Source organism: Heterocephalus glaber, unplaced genomic scaffold (assembly GCF_053883595.1).
Source record: "Heterocephalus glaber isolate CG9 unplaced genomic scaffold, H.glaber_assembly_v1.0 deba00001773, whole genome shotgun sequence".
Taxonomy (NCBI): Eukaryota; Metazoa; Chordata; class Mammalia; order Rodentia; family Bathyergidae; genus Heterocephalus; species Heterocephalus glaber.
This window is the reverse complement of record NW_028258463.1, coordinates 8486195-8509143: the sequence shown is the minus strand read 5'-3', so window position 1 is coordinate 8509143 and position 22949 is coordinate 8486195. Positions and strand designations below refer to the sequence as shown.

Here is a 22949-nt window from a genome sequence, read left to right as displayed (position 1 = left end):
GGAGAGACTTCCCGCCACTCACCTTTTCTGGTACATGTGAAATAATACCAAAGGTCTGGCAGTGCCTGGGAGAACGGGTGGTAACTTGGGGTGCTAGAAAATTTCTTCGTACACAGAAGTATAACTGCTTCCAGGGAGGTTCAGTAGAGTAGTCTCAGATCAGAGATTGGTTTGGTGTGAAATGGACCGAGTGGTCCTTGAATTTTCTTTTTCTTTTTTTCATTAGGCATTTTTCTGCCTTGAATTTTCATCTTTCAGTTTTACAGTGGCTACTTTTCATCTTTTGGAGTTTTCGCTTTTGAATGTTTTATTGTGCTTTTCTTACTTGAAAACAAACCATTTTTTCTGTGTGTAACTTTGAGCTGAGGCGGGCGTGGTGTGCTTGGCAAAACCCCAGCACTGAGGAAGGCGCAAGTTCAGCCCCACACCTGGGCCCTAATTTAAGAGGACAATCTGAGCAGGATGTGTTCCATGGACTTTTTCTTTTTGCTGGTACTGGGGACTGAAACCAGGCCCTTGTACTCTACCACTGAAGTGCATCCCAGTCCTTTTTATTTTGAAACAGTCTCACCCAGTTGCTCAGGCTGGCCTCTCAGGTAGCTGGGATTCCAGGCATTCATCACCACACTCACTGCTTTTTTTGTTTGTTTTGTTTTGGGGGTTTTTGCTGTACCAGGGAACAAACTCAAGACTTCGCATTTGCCAGGCAGGCGCAGTGCCACTGAGCTACATCCGGGCCCTAAATGAATTCTTGTCTTCAGTTTTGTTTTGTTTTGTTTTGTTTTGTTTTTGATATCAGGGATCAAACTCATGACCTCGCGCTTCTTAGGGAGGCACAGTGCCACTGAGCTAAATCCCCAGTCCTGTTGAGGTTTTTTGAGACAGGATCTTGCTATGCATTTCAGGCTGGCCTCAGACTCACTGAGTAGCCCAAGCTGTTCTGGAACTCCTAGTGATCCTCCTGCCTCACCCTCCCAAGTGCTGAGACTACAGGTCTGTGCCACCATGCCCGGCCTCCCTTTTAGTTTTTAAATTTTATTTTTTATTTTCAGCACTACTGGGGTTGAACCCCAGGGACTCACATGGCAGACAGGAATTGTACCACTGAGCCACATCTCCAGAACTCTTTTGCTTTTGTTTTTCCTTTGTTTTTTGAGACAGAGTGTGGCCCTAAGATACTCAGGCTGGGTTTGAATTTGCCATTGGTATCCTGCCTCAGCCTCCTGAGTACTGAGATTACAAGTGTGCACTACTACACCCAGCCCTACTCCCCTCTTTTTTTTTTGAAGCAGTCTCACTATGTAGCCAAGGCTGGCCTCAAACTCGCAGTGATCCTTCTGCCTCAGCCTCTCGGGTGCTGGGATTACGGGAATGTGCCGCCATACCCGGCTCCCAACTCCACATTTTTTATTTCATTCTTCCCGTTCGATGAAGTTTGCTCACTGTTGCCGTATATGGTACCAAGGAGAATCTTCCTCTCTGAGTCTCAAGTTAACAAGGGCTGTGAGGTGCTGAGTCTTTGTGAAAGAGTAAAAAAATAAGGGTGTTTTTTGGTTTGGTTTTGTTTTTGCCCCATTTCATAGCGCTTGAATTCTACAGCTGCTTGGACATAGGGGACATTTCAGTGAAAACAGTGATTTTGGTACTAGGGATTGAACTCGGGTCCTTGCGCTTGCGCAGCAGGCGGCGAAACCACTGAGCTAAATCCCCGGCCCGAAAACAGTGATTTTGTTGTTGGGTTTTTGAGACAGGGTTTCTCTCTGTAGTTCAGGCTATCCTTGAACTCAATACATAGCCCAGGCTGGTCTCGAACTTGCAGCTGATCCCCTGCCTCAGCCTCCCCCAGCCCAGCCGTGCGCCAATGCCTGGCAAAAAGCAAAAATAGTGATTTGAACAACAGCTTACCCAGTCACATGCTGTCTCACAGGATGAAAATGACGACGACGATGACTGGAACCCCTGCAAGGCAGCCGGGGTGTGCCTCATGCTCCTGTCCACCTGCTGTGAGGACGACATCGTGCCGCACGTTCTCCCCTTCATCAAGGAGCACATCAAGAACCCGGACTGGCGGTACCGGGATGCCGCGGTGATGGCTTTCGGCAGCATCTTGGAAGGCCCGGAGCCCAGTCAGCTCAAACCACTGGTTATACAGGTGCAGTTGGGCGGGGTTGCAGACTGGAGCATTGGCTATTCCACCTGGTTTTTGTTTTGTTTTGGTGGGGTTTTTTGTTGGTTTGTTTGGGGTTTTTTTGGTACCAGGGATCAAACTCTGATTCCTTGTGTTGGCACAGCAGGCAGCGAAACCACTGAGCTAAATCCCTGGCCCGGCTCTTCCAACCTTTTGCTTGAGTATGCTGGGGTTTTTTGTTTTTTTGTTTTTAGGGTATGATAAATTTATTGGGAGAAAGAAAGCTTCTGCCTAAGAGAGGCAGAAGGGGGACCTGAAAGTTGGTTGCCTGCCTACCCCACTTTTCAAAGATGTTTTATACAGCAAAGCCATGTGGTGAGGTGGGTACAAAGTGGGGCAAAACTATAAGACCCAATGGAAATTTACAAGGTGGGCATGAGGCGGGGCAAAACCATGACCAACCAATGAGATCACAGGTACATTCACCCAGGTAATATTGATTAAGTGGGGATCAAATGGGGGAGCAAGTCACGTAGCAAGTGTACAAGGATTTTCAGTAAGGTTGGGTCAAGGATATTTCCTGAAACGGCTGGTTAAGACCTTGCCCCCCCCCAGGTGATTGATACCTGTTTAGAATATCAGTCACTGTTATTCATCCTACATGGGTGTGCTAATTTCTCTCCTTTTACAATGCTGGCCTTCAGTGAATGGGTCCTCATTGGTCTCCATGTCGGCTGGCCCTGGCTAACTCCCTACAAGATATCTAATTAACTTACCTATCTGCAACATTCCCCCCTCTGAAGAAGGACCCCTAACTGCTGTGAGGGGGCAAAGGCAAAGACCAATCTGGCTACTTCTGGCTGAAGAGGGTTGTAGTTGTGATCAGCAGTTAGTTACTCTACAGAGGGTCTATCTAAAGCCCTTCAGTGGGCACAAGGCATTGTCATCTTGGGTAGGCTTATACCTTGGAATCTGGAGGAGACAAAACCAAAGAAGCAGTTAAGTATACACAGGCTGGGCCAGGGATTTAGCTCAGTGGTTTCGCCACCTGCTACGCAAGTGCAAAGACCTGAGTTTGATCCCCGGTACCAAAAAAAAAAAAAAAATACATGGGCCAAGGGCCAGGAATTTAGGTCAGTGGTTCCGCCACCTGCCTCACAAGGGCAAGGTTCTGAGTTCGATCTCCAGTACACCCCCCAAAAAAAATACATGGGCCAAATTATAAGGTCAGCAGGACTGCTATGAATATAGCCAGCATGGGTTTTCATTCAGAGGAACTAGTAACAGCCCCCTACAGAGGATAAGAGGCCCAGGGCGAGTATGCTGTTATTTTTTAAAAAGTCATTCCTGGGCCGGGGATTTAGCTCAGTGGTTTTGCTGCCTGCTGAGCAAGCACAAGGACCCGAGTTTGATCCCCAGTACCCAAAAAAAACAGTCATTCCAGCAAGTCATGCTGTTGGTAAGGGTAACATTTTTATATCCTTTTTTAATGTACATAATCTTTATTTTCTTACAATATTGGAGATTGAATCTAGGGTCTCATACATGCTAGGTGGTGAGAAGTCTACCACTGAGCTACCCCTTACCCTTTCTTTAAGTCAGGGTCTTGCCAAGTTGCCCAGGCTGGCTTCAAAATTTAAACCTTCTTGCCTCAGTCTCCCAAGTAGCTAGGATGATGATAGGTGTGCACCATCTGACTCACAATTTGATGAGAGGATAATTATTCCATGCTTTGGATGCCATTGACATTGATATAGTCCTGATTGTTTTGCTAACGTAAAGGACATGGGATGCATTATAGTTGTATTTCGTGCATGGAGAACTCAGTTTCACAGTGTAGCAAGATGCCATCATAACTGCATCATGGAGACTGAGGAACTCAGCATAAAGTGCTAGAAATCTATCCCATACGTTTTTTGTTTTTTGGTTACCAGAGATCGAACTCAGGACCTTGTACCTGTGATGCAGGCAGCAGCACCACTCAGCTAAATCCCTGGCCCTAGCCCAGACTTTTAATCCAACTCTCTTGGGATTTGGTGAGGAGAGCGGGGGCTTTCTCACATTGCACTGGTGATTTTGATATTTCAGAAGCATCTTTGAGTTAAAGTCCCATCTTTTGTCAGTGTTTCTCCTTAGTAGCTGGTGTCCACATGAATTTTGTGTTTTGGTTTCTTTCTCCTTTTTTTTTTTTGTACCAGGGCTCAAACTCAGGGCCTTGCACTTGTGAGGTAGGCATGGCACCCCTAAACTAAACCCCCAGCCCGACATGAATTTTCATCTTTGTTTCAGGCTATGCCCACCCTAATAGAATTAATGAAAGACCCCAGTGTGGTCGTTCGAGACACAACTGCGTGGACGGTGGGCAGAATTTGTGAGCTGCTCCCTGAAGCCGCCATCAACGACGTCTACTTGGCACCCCTGCTGCAGTGTCTGATCGAAGGCCTCAGTGCCGAGCCCCGAGTGGCTTCCAATGTGTGCTGGGTAAGGGATTATTTTCCCAGTGACATGGGAGTGACTGAGCCCTTGGCAGGAAGGTAGGAGGTGTGGGAGGCGATGGATGTGCTTTCCTGGAAGGCTTTCTGAGTATCATCGTCTTTCTAATTTCTTGGACTGAAATGTGAGGGAGATGCCAAATGTGGGAGCCCGTGGGAGCTGTTGACTCCTCGTGCAGGCTCTTGAGGCACTTAAAGCAGTCATGGTGACCCAGGGAGGAGACTTCTTCCTTGAGTTGCTTAAGGACAAAAAGTTTTGATTAAAGTAAAATCGTTGGCCACAAGAAGTAGCTAAGAAAGGGGGAGGAGGGAAGGGGAAGGTAGGTGGCCTCGCCACTGAGCCAGCGTGGGCCGCATAGAGCTTCTTAGCAGCGATCTGTTTGTAGTCAGTTGGAGAAGAACACTGTTGATTGTACTTAAGGAAAAATGAGGTGACTCCAGCTGGGCTCTCTCGACTAATACTAATCTGCATGCATTTCAGGCTTTCTCCAGTTTGGCTGAAGCTGCTTACGAAGCTGCCGATGTAGCTGACGATCAAGAAGAACCAGCCACCTATTGCTTATCATCTTCGTTTGAACTCATAGTTCAGAAGCTCCTGGAGACCACAGACAGGTAACTGATAACCTGCAGAAGGCATAAAGGCTTCCTCTCTGCCTGCCCAGGATAGCCCAGGCCTTTGCTCTATGGGAATTAAAGAAACTTTATGGAGATTGATTATTTGTTTAAATAAAGGAGAGAGGGCAAAAGCAATGGAGACTATGCCAACCTTTGAATTGTGTGGTTTACAGTTAAAACCGAAGTCTTTCTCTGCTTTCGAGAGTAAGTGATTGGAGGATTCTCTTCAGTGTGCTGTTGATGGATCACAGCCAGTGCTTGACTGTGGTGTAAAGAGGAATGGTGGCACCATTCAGTAAGAGTTGAATTGCCACCCAAATTACTAACTGTCGTTTGTGACACTGGATGAAGGACTTAAGTGTTTAGTTGGTTTATGAAGGGATTATAATTTGGGAACACCCCTGCATCATTCCTGTTTGATGCCTGCATTACCTCAGGTGAAGCTATGAGCAGAGTGACCCCTCAGGAAGCCATGAGCCTCGGGTGCTTCGTGCTTAGCTAACTCATCCTCGATCTGCTCAGGATTCTGTACAGGCCTCTTTTGGAAGTGTGTGAAGAAAATTGGTCTACCTACCTCATAGTTATGTATTAGCTTTTTGTCCCGGTGGCCAAGGATTTGAATCAGACTTTGAAGAGGAAAGCTATGTCTTGGCTTCCGGTTTCAGGGGTTTCAGTCCATGATTGCTTGGCTCCCTTGCTTTTAGGACTATAGCTGGGCAGAAACAACATGGCAGGAGGGGTGCCAGAGAAAAGCTCACCCCATGGCAGTCAGGAAGCAGGCAGTGAGATGGCCTGAGGGGAAGGGGTTAGGGACCAGATACAGGCCCTGGGGTCTCGGCCCATCTACTCCCTCCTGCCAGGCCCGGCCTCCTGTTTCCGTCATCTCCCGATCACACCAAGACATCATGGATGGATCCACTGAGGCAGGCGTCGGCACCACTGAGCTAAATCCCTGGGAGCTATTTCTGCTGATTAGAGTGGTTCCAAATGACCTGGGATGGATGGATCCACTGAGGAGGTTAAAGCCCTGGCGATCTGGTGGCCTCTCCGACCCCGCCTGTACACTGTTGCATTGGGATCAAGCCCTCTGTGAATGGGTCCTCGTGGAATGTTTGTATTTAACAGCGACCTGGTGACCACTCGAATTGTCCCCATGGGTCCTTTGCCATTTCAACCCTTTTTCCCCCTGTGATTTTACCGTATTCCCCGAGTGACCACTCTGAATTCTAACCAGGTCTGGAGACCATTGTAAACATAGCCATTGGCTCAGAGGACCTTTAAATTTTGGTTCTTAGATATTGTGTTACCAGACTCAAACCAGGTGTGCAACCTTGTTAGTTTCTGGTTTGCTGGTTTTGGAGAGGAAAAAAATCTATGTTGCAGCAATGTTTCCATCCTTAGTCCAGGCAGTCGAGGCTTTAAGGTTTCTGCCATATGTTCCTTACAGGCCCGATGGACACCAGAACAACCTGAGGAGTTCTGCGTATGAATCACTAATGGAAATTGTGAAGAACAGTGCCAAGGATTGCTACCCTGCAGTCCAGAAAACGACTTTGGTCATCATGGAGCGACTGCAGCAGGTGCTTCAGATGGAGGTAAGGCTCAAGCTCTGTCTGCTGGGTCGAGAGCATCCTGTGGCGCAGCGCTCCTTTCAAGGCTGTCACTTTCTCCGTGTTAAAGGGTATATTTTCTCAGGAAGTTGTATGTGAGAGACACAGCCTTGAGCGAGCCCCTGCGTTGACTCCTCAGTCCCCGAAAAAAAAACATTGTCTCAAGGTGTGGTGGCGTACACCTGTGATCCCAGCACTTGGGAGGCAGAGGCAGGAGGATTGCCATGGGTTTAAGTCCAGGCTTGGCTATAAGCAACACCTTGTCTTGGAGAAGAAAGAGAAAAAGAGAAACCATTGTCACTTAATGTTTGCATTGCTTATCGCAGCTCACTCGTGCCTGTTTCACTACGCATCTTGTGTGTGTGTTTTTACTTCCCTACGTTAGCACTAGGAAAGGTTTCTAATGCTCACGGGAACCCAGCAAAAGTGACGGCTTGGTCAGAACTTGGTGTCTTCTTCTTCCCTAGTCACATATCCAAAGCACTTCGGACAGAATTCAGTTTAACGACCTTCAGTCCCTGCTCTGCGCGACACTCCAGGTAGGATGGTCCCTCCCTCCCGCCTGGGTGCCTGCCGAGCCCGGGGTGTGGATGGTGTTGGTCGAAGAGTTCTTGGAAGTCCTGGTCTGGCTGATCTGGAGAGGGCTTCCCCGCCTCTGTCCCTCGGGCCAGAGCACCCTGTATGCCTTGCGCAGTGTCCAGGAAGGAGATACCTGCTCCGTGCTACATCCTCCAGCTGAACAGCAGCTTTCTGTGTGGGTTTTGTGAGATTGTCCAAGCCTGGATCAGATGCGGTTCCCAGCTGTGGCTCACTTGGTTAAAAATACAGCCTGAGGGGTAGAAAAGGTAGAAAAGGGCCGGGGATTTAGCTCAGGGGTTCCACCACCTGCCTCACAAGCAGAAAGTCACGAGTTCGATCCCCGGTACCAAAAAAACCAAAATACAGCCTGAGTTTCTGCCGTCATCTTTTGGAACCTTTGCTGTCAGAACCTCTAATGTTATGTCATCATAGTGCCTCGTGTTCACAGGGGAGGCTGGGAAAAGGAAAATAAAATGTGGCTCTCAACCCAGAAAGCAGCTGAGGAGCTCTTCCCTTTTCTAGCAGAGAACAAAAGAAAAGCCCTGGAACTTCTTGTGTGAAGCTTAAGTAGGTGTCCGGTTTTTAGTATTGAGTTGATCTAGCTAGGCCAGCTTACCTGTGAACTCCCTTTTTGCCCAGCCTCTGTTTTTAAGAGCATGAGTGTTAGGAGAGCTTCATTTCTCATCAGGAGCTATTCAGTGACAGGAATTAAAGTAAACAGAAGAACAAGGAGGGGGTGGGATGAGTGTGTATGGAATTGGAAGGAGTCAGGCTTCTTCCCTGTTGTTACCAGGACCGTTTCTAACCGGTGTGGTCACAGCTGGAACCCTACTTGCTGGGAGGCCAAAGCAGGAGGATCACAAGTTTGAGGACACCCTGAGCAACATAGAGTTTGTCCAAAACAAAAAGGGCTAGGTAGAGCTCGTGATAAGAGTGCCCTCTTCTTGGGTGCCACACACAAAAGCCACAGGGCCCTGCCTTGGCCATTGCCTGTAAATGGGCCAGAGCATAAGAAGGGTGCTTTTTGAGTGCTGTAGGAGTAAGAATTCCTAAGAGGACCTCCTTTAGTGCTCAGATGATTAAACTGTCACGCCTGTAAGACTAGGGTACAGAGACTGCTCACGGGGATTTGTCCCACAGACATAAATGCTGGGGAGGTGGCTCTGCACCACTCGGGACTGTGCCCTGCTCTGTTGCAGACAGCTTGTACCTCTCCAAGGCCCCACTGATTTAAGAACAGGTGTGGTGTTCAGTTTGGAGGATTTGCACTGAGTAGATGCTGACCCTTTGTTCCTCTCACAGAATGTTCTGCGGAAGGTGCAGCACCAGGACGCTCTGCAGATTTCCGACGTGGTCATGGCCTCCCTCCTGAGGATGTTCCAGAGCACAGCTGGCTCCGGGGGCGTGCAGGAGGATGCACTGATGGCTGTCAGCACGCTGGTGGAAGGTCAGGGGCCCAGGCAGGGCAGAGGGTGCTCAGGGCCAGCACGGTCCCAGCCTCGAGTGTCTGCAGAAGGCGGCTCCTCTCGGGGTCATGAGTGGGCTTCATGGCCATGGAACTTAATCATGCTGATATAACTGCCCGCTGAGCCCTCCTCAAGTAAATGTGGAGCCAGTTTGCAGCTAAGATCATTTGCTTTCCAGGAGAAACTTAGCTAACTTGTGTCCCTGCAAATTCCTTCTTCCCATCCAACTCAACTTATTTTATTGAGGTTTGGCTCCTATCAAGACTAGAGGAGATGGGCCGGGGATTTAGCTCAGTGGTTTCGCCGCCTGCTGCACAAGTGCACCCGAGTTCGATCCCCGGAACCAAAAAAAAAAAATAGAGGGGCCAGGCCAGGGATTTATCTCAGTGGTGCTGCCACCTGCTTTGCAGGTGTAAGGTCCTGAGTTCGATCCCCTGTACAAAACAAAAGAAAGAAAGGAGGCAAGTTTCTAGGTCTCTCCTGCCACCCCTCACTTCCTGGTCTGGTTGTGTTGCGGGACTTGAGTCACCTGACACATCACAGTGCTTGTGTGGGGTAGAATGCAGCACTGAGTGATTTCTAGGAATTAAGTGATTCTCTGACTGTTAAGTGTCTGGCCATGCAGAATTGTGGGGTGGGTGGGGCCGTCTGACTTGGACTCTGAAGGGCCATTCACGGCACATTACAGAGCATTTTAACAGCCTGGAAGGCTTCTCCAGGAGGACTTAGGAGTGTATTGCTGAGGCCATTACCTAAGGACCACTCTCCTGAGGACCAGACCTATTTCTGGCATAAAACTGTGGCCAGCTGGCCTGGCAGCATGTGACCACCTGGAAAGGACAAGGAAGTTAATTCTGGCTCCTGGGGCAGCTGCTTCCCTGCCGGGCCCTGCTGAGCCCTTCTGAGAAGAACTGCCGGGGCCCTGGAGTGAAGCTGAAGACACTGTGCCCAGGTGGATGGGGACAGGAGGCAGTGTCCTAGGCTCCATCAGTTCAGAATTAACCTTGGAGTTCTTTCAGGCCATGCTACTTTGTTTTAGCCAAAATTACATTCCATTCTGTGGAGGGTTGGTATCGCCTGGGCATAGGAATCAGGCCCGTCCAGCAGTTGAAAACTCAGGTCCTGTCCACCTAGCCTGTCCGGAGTGAATGCGCTTGGGGAGGTCTGGGCAGTTACTGTGCTTATGTCTGATACCCTATGTTGCTGTCATTAGCTAATAGTTTGTTTTGTTACAGTGTTGGGCGGTGAATTCCTTAAGTATATGGATGCCTTTAAACCCTTCCTGGGCATCGGATTGAAAAATTATGCTGAGTACCAGGTAGGATGTACTTTTCAAAATAATATATTTGGTTTTCGTGGTGCTGGTAATCACCACTGAGCTGCACCCCAGCCCTCAATGTATTTCTCATTTCTAACTCATCGTCACCTTAGCAAAAACACAGTCCGGTTCCGCTGAGCTCTGTGTTTGTTCTTGGCGCTCTCTGTTGTCGGTGTATCTGAACCTGGAGTCTGAAATGCAGGGTGTGGGCTCCACCAGGAGAAGGGACCCAAGGTGACAGCCCCAGCAGCTCCACAGAGTTTTGCCATCTGTACCCTAAAGAGCAAAGCCCTCTTTAAACCCCGCTCCTGCCCCATCGTCCCTGCCGAATAAACACTGTGCTGCCTCAGTGATGTTTCCAGTCGTCCCAGTTCCCTTCCTGCCCTTTTGGGTGTTAAAATTAACTGATAGCAGCTGTGGGGCAGGTGGTAGAGTGGCCAAGTAAAAGCCACACCTAACCTTGTAGATAGCCTTTTCTGTGTGGAGATGACTGCTCGGGCCCTCACAGGTTTGCCTGGCAGCCGTGGGCTTGGTGGGAGACCTGTGCCGCGCCCTCCAGTCCAACATCTTACCTTTCTGTGACGAGGTGATGCAGCTGCTGCTGGAGAACTTGGGGGTGAGTGTCGCACGCCACTGGTGAGCTTGGCGCTGGGCTCCTGAGAGGACTCAGGGTCCATCGCAGGGAGCTGCAAGTGCACTTTCCAGAATGTTGGCTGTGGGCTTACAAAGAGGAAAATTGTTTATTTTCATGGATTATTCTAAAGTTTGTGACGTCAGTGAAAGGAATGTGTGCTCTACTTGAGAGAAAAAAAAAAGTACAAAGGAAGAGAAAATATTTCATCTCACTGTCCAACAATAGCCATTGATTTTTGTGTACAAAGTTTCTAGAATCTTGGGACCAAATGGATTTTGACATTTATTAATTCAGTGTTTTTATTCTTCCCAGAATGAGAATGTCCACAGGTCTGTGAAGCCACAGATTCTGTCAGTGTTTGGTGATATTGCCCTTGCGATTGGTGGAGAGTTTAAAAAATACCTAGAGGTTGTATTGAACACTCTGCAGCAGGCCTCCCAAGCCCAGGTGGACAAGGTAAGCTTGGTGTTGTGCTGCTCCTGAAGTCCAGCTCTCAGTGGAGAAGGAGGACCTAGGGCAAACAAAGCCCTGCCAGGTGATGGCTGTGACGGAGGTTTGCTGTGTTGTCTCTTCCAGTCAGACTATGACATGGTGGATTATCTCAATGAGCTCAGAGAAGGCTGCTTGGAAGCCTACACCGGCATCGTCCAGGGATTGAAGGGAGACCAGGAGAACGTACACCGTTAGTATACAGCCCAGTCCCCTGTCCCTGGCCATTGTGCATCTGGCCACATGGGGTGTGTCTGACCTTCTTGTCATTGGTGAATTAGCATCTGCTGTTCCAAAGAGGGGAGTGAGTAGTGTGGGTAGACTACAGATTGTCATGTTTCTTCGCTTTGTCCTCCTGCCTCAGCCTACCCAGTGCTAGAATCGCATAGGCATGTGCCACCACACCTGGCTATCTTGCATTTGTTTTTTTTCTTCCTTGAGACAGGGTGTTGCCCTTTAGTTCAGGCTGGCATTGGATCTCAGCCTCCTGAGTGCTGGGATCACAGGGGTGCACTACCACCCTTGGCTTATCTTGAATTTCTGGACCATTACAAAAAACAGGGTCCAGCTAGGCTGTTTAGAAAAACCTGCAGAAGTGCTGATTGCTTTTGTACCAACCATGAGTAGCAGTTGTTGCGCGACCCACCCCCGCAGTGTTGCTGTTACTGTTAGGGAGATATTTGTACCGAACCTCCTGAGCATCAAGGGCTCGGAGAGGGAAGTTCCATGTGTTCCCTTGGTGTACCGTCTGCTCAGAGAAGAGAAATGTTGGTTTCTTCTGTTGGCTGGAGGAATGACGTCCTGCTCTGAGGAAGAGTCACTGGCTGTCCACCCGTCAGGGAGCCTGGTGACAGCTGGAACAGTTGGAGGTTTTGAGAGGAGGTGAGGCCTGCAGTGTGCGACTCGGCCCTCACTGCTCTTCTCTTCCTTTCACAGCGGATGTGATGCTGGTGCAGCCCAGAGTAGAGTTTATTCTGTCTTTCATTGACCACATTGCTGGAGATGAGGATCACACAGACGGTGTCGTAGCCTGTGCCGCTGGCCTCATAGGGTGAGCGAAACCTGCTTCCAGGCCTGAGATAAGCACTGTGAGAGCAGCACAGATGCAGGCACCAACCCCTCTGTGGTGTAGTTTTCTGTTTCTGGTGATAGTGGTTCCGGGGCTCGAACCCAGGGCCTTATGTGTGCTGGGCAAGCGCTCTGTCACTGTGCTGCCTTCCTGGCCCATAGGAGGTGCTTTCTACCGCCCATGGAGTCACATTTGGTGTCCTCATAAATGATGGGTGGTTCCTCCCCAAAGCCTCCAACGCTCTGTCATTTCTCTCTGCCAAATCCTGATGTTGGCCTATAAATTGCATCTGTTTGGTGGCTTTCGAGCATTGCTGAGGCATTTTTAGAAAGACATTGGTCTTCAGCTCAATTATAGATAGATAGTAGTTCTGATGTTTTACTGTGAATTAGCAGTTAACCTTGGGCAAGTCATCCTGCCACATTAGAGCTAATATACTGCTGAGATTTTGCCTAGTCTAGAAAGGGGAAATGCTGGGAAGCCCGTAGCCAGTCCCATGCTGCTCAGCAGGCTCAGATCAGGGTGCTGCTCAGGGTGGGTCACGCTCTCCTGCTCATGTGTGTTGGTTTGCGCAGGGATTTATGTACAGCATTCGGGAAGGATGTACTGAAATTAGTAGAAGCTCGGCCAATGATCCATGAACTGTTAACTGAAGGGCGGAGATCGAAGACGAACAAAGCAAAAACCCTTGCAACATGGGCAACTAAAGAACTGAGGAAACTGAAGAACCAAGCTTGGTAAGCTCTCCGACACCCTCTCTCTGCCTGACTTGGGTGGGGAATGTTTTTTTAGGCCCCTCCAAGAGGGCTGCCTTTGTGTGTTTTGTTTGTACTCTTTCCCATGTAGGGTGCTTTTGAGCCAGCCCTTTATACTAGTGGAAGTCAGACAACCTCAATCTTTCCTTAGCCAAATATTTGATTCCTTATGGTGATGGAGAACAGAACTTAGAAGGCAAAGGCTGAATTTCCAAAATGTTTTGAGCCCTAGTAAGACCACTGGCAAAGGCATCTTCCCATAATCCTTTGTGCTTCTGCTTCCTTCCTTGTGCCCTCTGGCAAGGAAAATGCAAAGTTGAACTCAGGGCTTTGCATTTGCCGGGCAAATGCTCTAAGCTATGCTCTCAGTAACTCTCCTCGTGCGTGCATGCGTGCGTGCGTGCGCGCGCGTGCATGCTGAAGGTTGAACCCAGGGCCGTCACACAGCTATATCCCCAGCTCTCTGTTTCATTTTTATTTTGAGACAGATTCTTGCTAAGTTACCCATGCTGGGCTCAACCTTCTGGACCTCTTGCCTCAGCCTCCTGGGTGCAGGAGTTCAGGTGTGCACCACCTCACCTGGCCTTTTCTCTTTACTGCAGAGCTCCAAAAGGTCCCTGTCATGGGTGTCTAATCCCTGCTGTGGAACAAGGGTTCCCCCCTTTCTTACCTCCTCTGTTATTATCATGCTATAAAGGTCACCGTCAAGCTGGCTGTTTGAATTTTATGTATTTATTTATTTATTTTGGTACCGGGGATTGAACTCGGGACCTTGCGCTTGCGAGGCAGGTGCCAGAACCACTGAGCTAAATCCCCAGCCCTTCTTTTTTTTTTTTTTGGTACTGGGGATCGAACCCGGGACCTTGCGCTTTTGAGGCAGGCGCCGGAACCACTGAGCTAAATCCCTGGCCTGAATTTTATTTTCTCCCCTAACTTCTGATGTGGGTGCCAGCGAGGGCAGACAGGTAGCCCATGGGAAGAGCGGTTGTCTGATCCCATTCAGTTTTGCAGGAATCAGGTGTTGGAGCTCTGCGGGAATGTGTGCTCTCGGAATTAACCTCTCGTTCCTGTCTGTTTCTAGATCTGTTACCATTGGGACGATAACCTGAGACCCCCACTGGAAATCTCCAATCTTTTGAAAAACCCGGAAGTGAGGAGTGTGCACGGATGCTGAGTGTTTGGGAGTGAGAGAATGAGTGAGTGAGGCTTGAAAACACACCATATTGAAAATCCTGCCACAGCAGCCACCAGCAGCGCTGTTAGTGAGCTAAGTAAGCACTGACTTCTAGGAAACCCCGACGTCAGCCGTCTTGGAGGAGAAGAGTGGAACGGAGCAGAGCGATGGATTTGCTGGCTTGTTAAAGCTGTCTCTTCCCAGGGGAGGCTAGGACTAGCTTTTCTGTCTTGTGGCCAGTGCCGAGCGGAGGACTGGTTTGGGAGAAGAGGAGGGGCTGGGCTCAGCTGTGGTGCTGTGTCGCGAAAGGCAGCCTGGTGAGGAGAGAGACAGGCCTGGGTCGCAAGCCCACCTTCACTGTCCCTTTGCCACGGGGTACTGTCTGTGTCGAGTGCCTGGTGGGAGGAGGAGGGCAAGGGGCTTTACGGTCTGAGAATGAGTGTGAGTGAGTGCGGCGGTATCCACATTCTCAACTTCAAGTCATTGCAGTTTCCTTTTCCCAGAAAACAAGGGTTAGATGTTGCATTTCAAAAACTAACCGAAGTTCTGTCTACTGGTGCAGCACAAGAGATGTTTAAAAAAAAAAAAAAGAGGAAAGACGCTTTTTAGGTTTTGGCTTGGGTTTTTTTTTTTGTTTTTCGTTTTTTTAATTATTCTAGGGAAAACACTGACGAACGGTCAGAGCTCCTACCCTGATCTCCCTCGGGCGCTTTCCTGATGATAATGGTTCAACTGTGAATGTAGAGGGGGGAGGGGGGAGAAAGAGAACCCGGAGTTAGAGACTATAGAAAAGTAAAAATGCAGACTTCAAAGACAAAGAAGCCACAGTCCTAACCAAATTTTAAATGGTCAAAATTGGCAGGACAAAAGCAGAGCTCTCTCCTGTTTTGTATCGTGGCAGTCTGAACGCCCCCAAAAAAATTGTGCCAAAGACTTTAGAAAACAAATATACAATAAAAGCAAATAGACACACACAAAACAGCCAACTTCAGGTAACTATTTTGGATTGCAAATGAGGATAAATTTAATGTTCAAACAATCTGATAAAATAACCATTTGGAAACTGCTTGGCCTTCTGTTCTCTTTTATTGATTGACTACAATGCGGTATTGGTCTATTGCTGCACTTTCAAAACCAACTAACCTTCAACAAAACACAAAGCAAAGCAAGGAATGTGTGTGTCTATGCACGCACTGACTAGAGCTCTTGACAAAATGGCACTTGCAAGGATTCTAGTTTTCCACTGAAGTTGAAGAGTAATAAAACAGTGTCAAACATTCCCCTACTCACACACTTTAGTATTTTTAAGAAGTGTGATGTGCTGTGATGATCATAAATCAGAATATTTTCCCTTTACAAGGGGAACAGGGCACCCTGAGTCTTAGAATCTCAGCAATAAGGAATGTCTGAGCTTTGTCCCCATTGGGCTCTGCAGATACTAGGAGTTTTTTGCTGGCATTTTGAATATGCTGCTTTAAAAAACACCAAGGAAGTTTAAAAATTGCTTCCTGGTAATTGGAGGATTAAAAAACAAAACCTCATGCCCACTTTCATTTCCATTCTAGCTAGAAATATGGGCTTGTGCTTTTCGCCACCCCTTGCTTTGTGTCTTCCCCTCCCCATCCAAGCCTTCCACTCATGAGTGGGATTGGCTTGGTTTTGCTCATCCACACGGCAGCATCTCTAATAGCTCTTGTACAGGGTATCAGATATTGTGCCTTTTGGTGCCAGGTTCAAAGTCAAGTGCCGATCTGTGAACCAGTGTACAAAAAAAAAAAACAAAAATCCAGGTGTTTGAAGGAGAGCCGCTCCATTGTGACCAGGAACACCAGCTCCTAAGCCCTACTGAAGAGGCCTGGTCCTCTAATGATAGACTCGCCATTCCTGAGAGCAGATAGGGTTGGGTCAGGGCTTAGGGAGGGGGCAGGAATGTTGGGGAAAGAAAAATAATCTGATCATTCCTCAGTGCTACCCATTTCTGTCCTGTGTGGGCTGCTTAGCGAGACAGCAGCAGGAGAATAAAGAACACCGAGAACCATATGAAAACAAAACCTCGCGTGTGTTTTGTGGTGTTTTGTTCCAGGGAGCAGTTGATGAGTGCTGTTGTTAATGCTTTCTCCCTGCTGGAGAGGAGATGGGCTGGTTGGATTGTGGTCTTGGTGCCTTGTAGACATCCGCACTGGTTGCGTGTTTAGTCCTCTTTCCTTGCTCCCTCCGGCTGGCGGGTTCGCCGCAGTCCGGGTGTTTGTCCTTAATCTGCGACACCCACGAGGCGACTGGATGCACATCCTGTCTACAGCTGGGCCCTCTACCCAGTCTCGGCACATTCCTTCAAGAATGTCCCTACTGTCTGCTTGGGAAGATGTCGGTGCAAATGTGAAGATAATGGGCATCGGACTAGACTTTGGTTTGCCACGAGTGGCAGCTGCCTATACAGTTACACTTATTAATTTTGCTCTTCATTCTCCCGGTGCCCCTCAGCCCCTCTCTGTTGAAATGTTGGTATTTTTGCTGTCAGAGGCGACTAATATTGCCCTAAGGACTTGTGGAAAAAGGGAGGGGAATTTGCTCAGTGTAGTGTTTTAACTTTGAAAACCAAGCAGTCTATTTACTCTTGCTATCTAAGAAGCGCGTTGGTCCAACTTTAAGAGAAATCCAAACTCCATCAGCTTTTGGTAGTGTCTTGGTTTTGGAAACACCTTCCATCTGTAATTGGCATTCAGAATGCCTTTGGCATGCCAGTCTGTGATGGCATTAAAGACCTGTTAAAACACTTGAGCCCGACTTTATTAACCAAAACTGATACCACCACCTTTATCTTCTAAATAAAGTCCACTTTATTTTTATTTTCAACCTTTCACTGCTGCTTTTCTTTGTTCCAGATGGTGTTGGCCCCGTGGAGGTGATGTGAGTGGTTGAAAGGAGCCCGGGTGCATGTGTGCTGGGGGAGCAGGGCTTCGTCCTTAAGAGGGGAGAGGGACGGAGAGGTGGCCTTGTGAGTGACAGGGGTGTCTAGTTTGCAGTCCCTCTCCCCTCTTCCCTCTGCTGGCCATTACCATAGCGGCACCTGCAGAGTCCTGGCCCAGCAGAGAAGGGCCGGCCTCAATGCCCTGCCTCAGAGCCTTTGACCTTTCCCATCCGCATCCTGTCAGGATGAGGCTTGTGGTCACATTCTCTCAGGCATTGATAAATTACCCATACATCGTATAATCAAGACAAATTCAAAGGTACTTATATGAGCTAACTATTAATAGAAGTTCTAGTATTTTTGTGCTCAACTTTGGAGATGGCTGGCTTAAGGGAGTAAGTAGCTTATAATTCTCCGTGGAATCCTGGGCGGCGGCAGTGGGCTGGGAACACTCCTCCTGGTGGTGCGCTTCAGGGAAAGTGCTGTCAGTTCAGGCTGCCCCCGAGGAAACTTCTGTTTTCATTTTGCCACCCTCCCGGCGACCCCGCTACTAAATGTGCCCCCCAGCTCCTGAGCCAAGGCTGCTTCAGCTGCAGGGCCGGCTGGCCTGGGTTCACTGACTCAAGTGAGCAAGACACCAAGCTTCATTCCGTCCCGAGTCTCTGGACAGCTGAGGGACCCCAGTGCCATTTTACTGATGAGAAAGGGCCACAAAGATGGAGGCATCAGGCCAAGGTCATGGGGGTCACAGATGCCCACACGCCCACCACAGACACAGGTCCTGGGCCGTGTGCCCAGGATGTGTAGGTGTCCCCAGCACTGTCAAAAAGCACATGTAGACTTGGTGGATGTCACCGGATTTCCCCGTTCCAGAGGCTCCCTGACCTACTGACTGCTGTCTCCACCACCACGTGCCCAGCTCAGAGTGGCACTGGTTTATGTACCACAGGTGCAGACTCCCTGCCTTTTTTTTTTTTTTTTTTGTACCCGGGATTGAACTCTGGTCCTTGCGCTTGCGCAGCAGGAGGTAAAACCACTGAGTTAAATCCCCGGCTCCGTGCCTCTTGAACTCACACGATGTCAGCACAGTTCAGGGAGTTTCTGTGATGCTGTCACTTGGTTGTGGAAGAGCCGAGCAACCAGGAGCTTGGGAATGGCAGGGTGTCAGAAGATGCCAGCTCCCAGCCCTTCCCCTCGTTTGCTGGATGGCTTCTGGCTGGCCTCTTAACCTTGTGTTAATTGGTGGAATGGGAAGAGGATTACTCAGTAATTAGCTGTGATTATATGGTGGCTGTTTTATGTACTTAACTAGATGCCAGGCCTGAATAAGCGTTAACCCGGTGATGGAGCCTGCATTCACCTGGTGCCAGAGGCACATTATCAGTCCCGCTTTGTAGATGAGACACTTGTGGGGTGAGGGGCCTTGCCCAGAGCCGTGCAGGCTGGCACCAGCTGGCCCACAGGCTGTGCCTGTACCGCAGGCTCCATGTGCACCAGTGTTGGCGGTGAGCTTCCAGTTGTGAGTCAGAGGAGCCCTGTACCCATGGCAAAGCCATTTTGTCTTAGCTCTAAGATCTGTCATGAATCTTCAGGCAATGCCACCGCTCTGTTTCAGGGATTGAGCCCAGGACTTCTACAGAGAGCTACATGCCCATCTCCCGTGTTTATTTTGAGACAGGATCTCACTAAGTTGCCTAGGCTGGGCTCGAACTTGCAGTCCTACTTCAGCCTCCCAGGGTGCTGGATTATAGGTGGGTACCACCATGCCTGACTTAGAGAACTCTTCATTAGTGAAGGGTGTGCGTGTGTGCGTGTGTGTGTGTGTGTGTGTGAATTCTCACCTAAAGCCAGCTTCCCTCCTGATTGGAATTTGATCTAAACCATCTTCCTGGGCCTCCTTGCGGGGACCGGGCTGGGGGACGAGTGGTTGCCTTTGCCTGGTGGCCAGAAAAGCCACGGGGCACTGAGGACGCTCAGCTGATCTGTGCCGCACAGGCAGGAGGCCTGTGAGGCCCAGGTTCCCGGCTGAGCTGCCCCTGTGTGAAGGGTCCCCTCTTGACCGGAAGGAAAGTGCACCTCAGCTTGCAGCTGGCCTGAGCTGTGGGTGCGGGGGCAGCCTGTCCCACCCTGAGGGGAGAATTCACCAAGAGCTCAGGAGCATGGCCTGCCATTTCTGAGCACTGTCCTTCATACTGTTCTAGTCTCTCAAGTTTGACCTGGGCAAATCCGTCAACTTTCCTGATTCTCAGTTTCCTCACCTGTAAAACGGGTCCCAGTGAAAGGTTGATGTCCATGGAGCTCTCAGCATGGGCCTCAGACTGATTAACTGATCTATCAGTGGACAGCTACTCACTGTATGCCAAGACTCAAACACTGCACAGGGGACAGCACTGAACTAAGCCTCCTCCTGTGGAGCTCTTATGCTGATGGATAATACATAAGAGGTCTCCAGTAATTCAATATTACATATATTCCCCCCCTCCCAGTACTGAGGAATGAACCCAGGGCCTTCACACTGAGCTACATCCTCAGCCCTTTTTCTTATTTTTTCTTTTCAGACAGTGTCTCACAAAATCACTAAGTTGCCCAGGCTGGGCTTGAACTTGTGATCCTCAGCCTCTCAGAGTGCTGGGATTACAGTTCTGCCCCGCCTTGTCCGGCTCAGTATAATTTTTTTTTTTAAGTTTTAGTTGGGAGTAAGGATGTAGCTCAGTAGTAGAGCACTTGCCTAGCATGTGTGAGGCCCTGGGTTCAATTGCCAGTGCTGCAAAAAACAAGCAAGTCGGCTGTGGATTTAGCTCAGCGGTTCGGTTCTGGCGCCTGCCTCGAAACCAAAAGGTTTAAATTCAATCCCTGGTACCAAAAACAAAAAAAAACCAAGCAAGTTTTGTCTTGGAGACAGAAATGAACATGGATGTGGAGAAAATGAAGCATATAGAGAGTGGTAAGAAAACACCTATTTCCTACCAAATCCTGCTCACGCACTCAGAAGCTGTGGGGACCTCCATGGGAACTTGGGGTGTTGCTGGAGGAGCAAGGCCCCCACTGTCCTCTCCTCTGCCTGGGGCTCCCGATAGGCCTCGGTGGCCCTGATTCCTAAGGTCTGGAACCGGGCTGGGGTGGGGTGACGGCACTGGCTCGGCTGTCACATGTCTAATCAGTTTTCCTGCCCGCCAGGTTCTGTTTGAGTCATCTGGGTTTTATTTTGATTCACTGATGCCACCTCCTCTCTTCAGACAAGAATGGGACAGGAGCTCCGGGGATTTAGCTCAGTGGTTTCACTGCCTGCTGTGCAAGTGCAAGGACCAGAGTTGGATCCCTGGTCACAAAACAAAAAATAAAAATGGGACAGGAAAGACAGTTTCTCCAGAGCAAGTCATGAGAGTAGGAGAGAGTCTCCCTGAGGGTTTCCATGGCGGAAACTTGTCTCTCCTACTCGCTAATAATGGGCAGGGCCTCCCCTCTTCCAAGCCTGGGGAGGCCAGCCTCCCCTCAACTCTCTCCTGCTTGAGCTCCGTCTCACCTGCCCCAACAGGACCCCTGGTTTCTACCTTCTTCATCTCCACTGAGATGAGCCTGGATAATATCAGGTCTAAGCTGAGTGTGGTGGCACACACCTGCATCAGGCTGAGGTGGGAGGATTGCCACAACTTTGAGGGCAGCCTGAACCACATAGGAAGATCCTGTCACAAATAAATAAATACATACATAAATAAATATTGAGGCCTTGGGAGGAATTCACACCAATGTCCAGGGTTCTCAGAGAGATGAAGCAAGAACCCACAAATCACGTGATTTCATTTCTTTATTCACTCAGTAAAACACTCTTACCCTCTAGGACAATGATGGAGAACCTTTTAGAGCTTTCAATAGTAACACAGCTGACTGCAGCACGAGTGCCATAGGTTTGCCACCACTGCCCTAGGATTTCCTTTAAATGCTCCTCCTCATCAGAAGCCCTTCTCGGATGACTCTGAGACAGATCTTGCTGTCATGACCTCTTGTTCCTTTTTACTCTTTACCACAATTTTATTTATTTATTTATTTGTGCTGTATATTGAACCCAGGGCCTTTACACTGAGCTACATCCCCACTCCTTTTTAATTTTTTTTATTTTGAAACTTAGTGTTTCACTAAGTCACTACTAGGCTCCAATTTTTTCTTTTTTGGGGGGGTACTGGGGATCGAACTTGGGACCTTGCACTTTTGAGGCAGGCACCAGAACCACTGAGCTAAATCCCCGGCCCAAATGTTGTTTTTTGTGTTTTTTTTTGGTACCTGTGATCAAAATCAGGACCTTGCACTTGTGAGGCAGGTGGCAGCACCACGGAGCTAAATCCCTGGCCTGGACTCCAACTTTTGATCTCCTGCCTCAGCCTCCCAGAGTGCTGGGATTCCAGGTGTGGGCCACCCTCCCCCCACCTTTATCAAAATCTGTAATTGCCTTACTGATTTATCTATCTTGGAATCACTGGTTCATCTATTTTTAGGGCTTCTGTACCAGAATGTAAGCTCCATGTGGGCAAGGGAGACATTGGCATCCTTGGATCTAAGCACAGAGTGGACGGGGCGCTTGGGGACACAGGCCCTGCCCTCAGAACGGTCTGGTGTAAGTGGCAGAATAGAAGCAGGGAGAAGGTTCTGAGGTTCAGCTGGCACTGAGAGGAAGGGCACATTTTGAAGGACCCATGCCAGGCGCAATCACTTTTGGGCTTTCACCACCAGCCACCGAGAGCCCGGGAAGGCCACTGGCAGCACCCTGCCAGGCAACTGACTTGGGCCTGTACTGTGAGGACCTTGGAATGCCGCCTCACCAGATCTCCGTTCTGGCCTGGCCTCCAGTCTGGCCTGATCTCCCACTTCACCATTGAGGGGACCCCTGCCTTGTCCTTAGGGTTCACTGGGTAATGGACGTCCCCTGCATTCTAGAGGCCAGGTGGCTCATCCCGAATGGCTCAGAGGCAGCTCTGGCCATAAAAGGGAGCAGGCCAGCAGGAGCAGCAAGCAGGGGAAGCCAGAGCAGCCAGGCCTTTGGAGAAAGGGTCCGGTCCAGGAGGTGCAACAGACCCCAGCTCCGTGTTTCCCCCACAGCAGGACAGCCAGCATCTACCGGGGCCTCAGCATTCACAAGGGCAAAAGCTCCTTTCCTTTCCTCCTTCCGCTCAAGAGCCAGAATGGCAGCAGCCTCACAGGACAGGCAGAGGACACGCGGAACCCCCTTCCCAGCCTGTGCCCTGTGTGGTACCTCTATGTTCCCCATTACAGCCCACCTGCCCCTGGGCTAGCCCTGCCTCTGAGGGCTTTGCCATCCGGGACCCAGGTGAAGCAACACCCCCAGCCCTTCATTTCTGGCCTGCACTCCAGAATGAGGGTCCTCGTCACTAGTGACCTGCAGGCTAACTCGGAGGTCAAGGGACTTGCCCAAGGTCACATAGTGGCAGCAAAACTTGGGTCTCCTGCCCAGCAGTTTGGAGGTGCTGGGATAATTTCTGTGGAAAGGGTGAAGTGTGCTGCTTGCTCATTTCTCCAGCCTGTGGGAGCTTGTGCGTGGTGTGCGTGGTGTGTGTGTGTGTGTGTGTGTGTGTGTGTGTCTTGTCTCCCTAAATGAGCATTTGACCTCTTCACTCTCGCTTTCCAAGTTACAGACCTAACTAATCTCTCCCTCTGCACCCGAGTTCAGTGTACAATCGCAGCAGCGCCCCCTCCTCCGAG

At 49.5% G+C, this 22949-nt stretch overlaps 1 protein-coding gene across 1 annotated transcript in view; it reads left to right on the top strand.

The window, feature by feature from the left end:
* Kpnb1 (karyopherin subunit beta 1) overlaps positions 1-17182 on the top strand; it is a 31318-nt gene extending 14136 nt beyond the window's left edge. Inside the window, exons 10-22 of the mRNA XM_004859557.4 lie at positions 1928-2152; positions 4418-4609; positions 5102-5232; positions 6683-6830; positions 7313-7384; positions 8727-8871; positions 10126-10208; positions 10717-10824; positions 11155-11298; positions 11419-11524; positions 12268-12382; positions 12976-13137; positions 14237-17182. Of these exons, the coding sequence (XP_004859614.1) occupies positions 1928-2152; positions 4418-4609; positions 5102-5232; positions 6683-6830; positions 7313-7384; positions 8727-8871; positions 10126-10208; positions 10717-10824; positions 11155-11298; positions 11419-11524; positions 12268-12382; positions 12976-13137; position 14237 (1632 nt within the window). The 3' untranslated portion in view covers positions 14238-17182. The remainder of the gene's footprint in view (positions 1-1927; positions 2153-4417; positions 4610-5101; positions 5233-6682; positions 6831-7312; positions 7385-8726; positions 8872-10125; positions 10209-10716; positions 10825-11154; positions 11299-11418; positions 11525-12267; positions 12383-12975; positions 13138-14236) is intronic.
* Positions 17183-22949: the final 5767 nt, after the last annotated feature.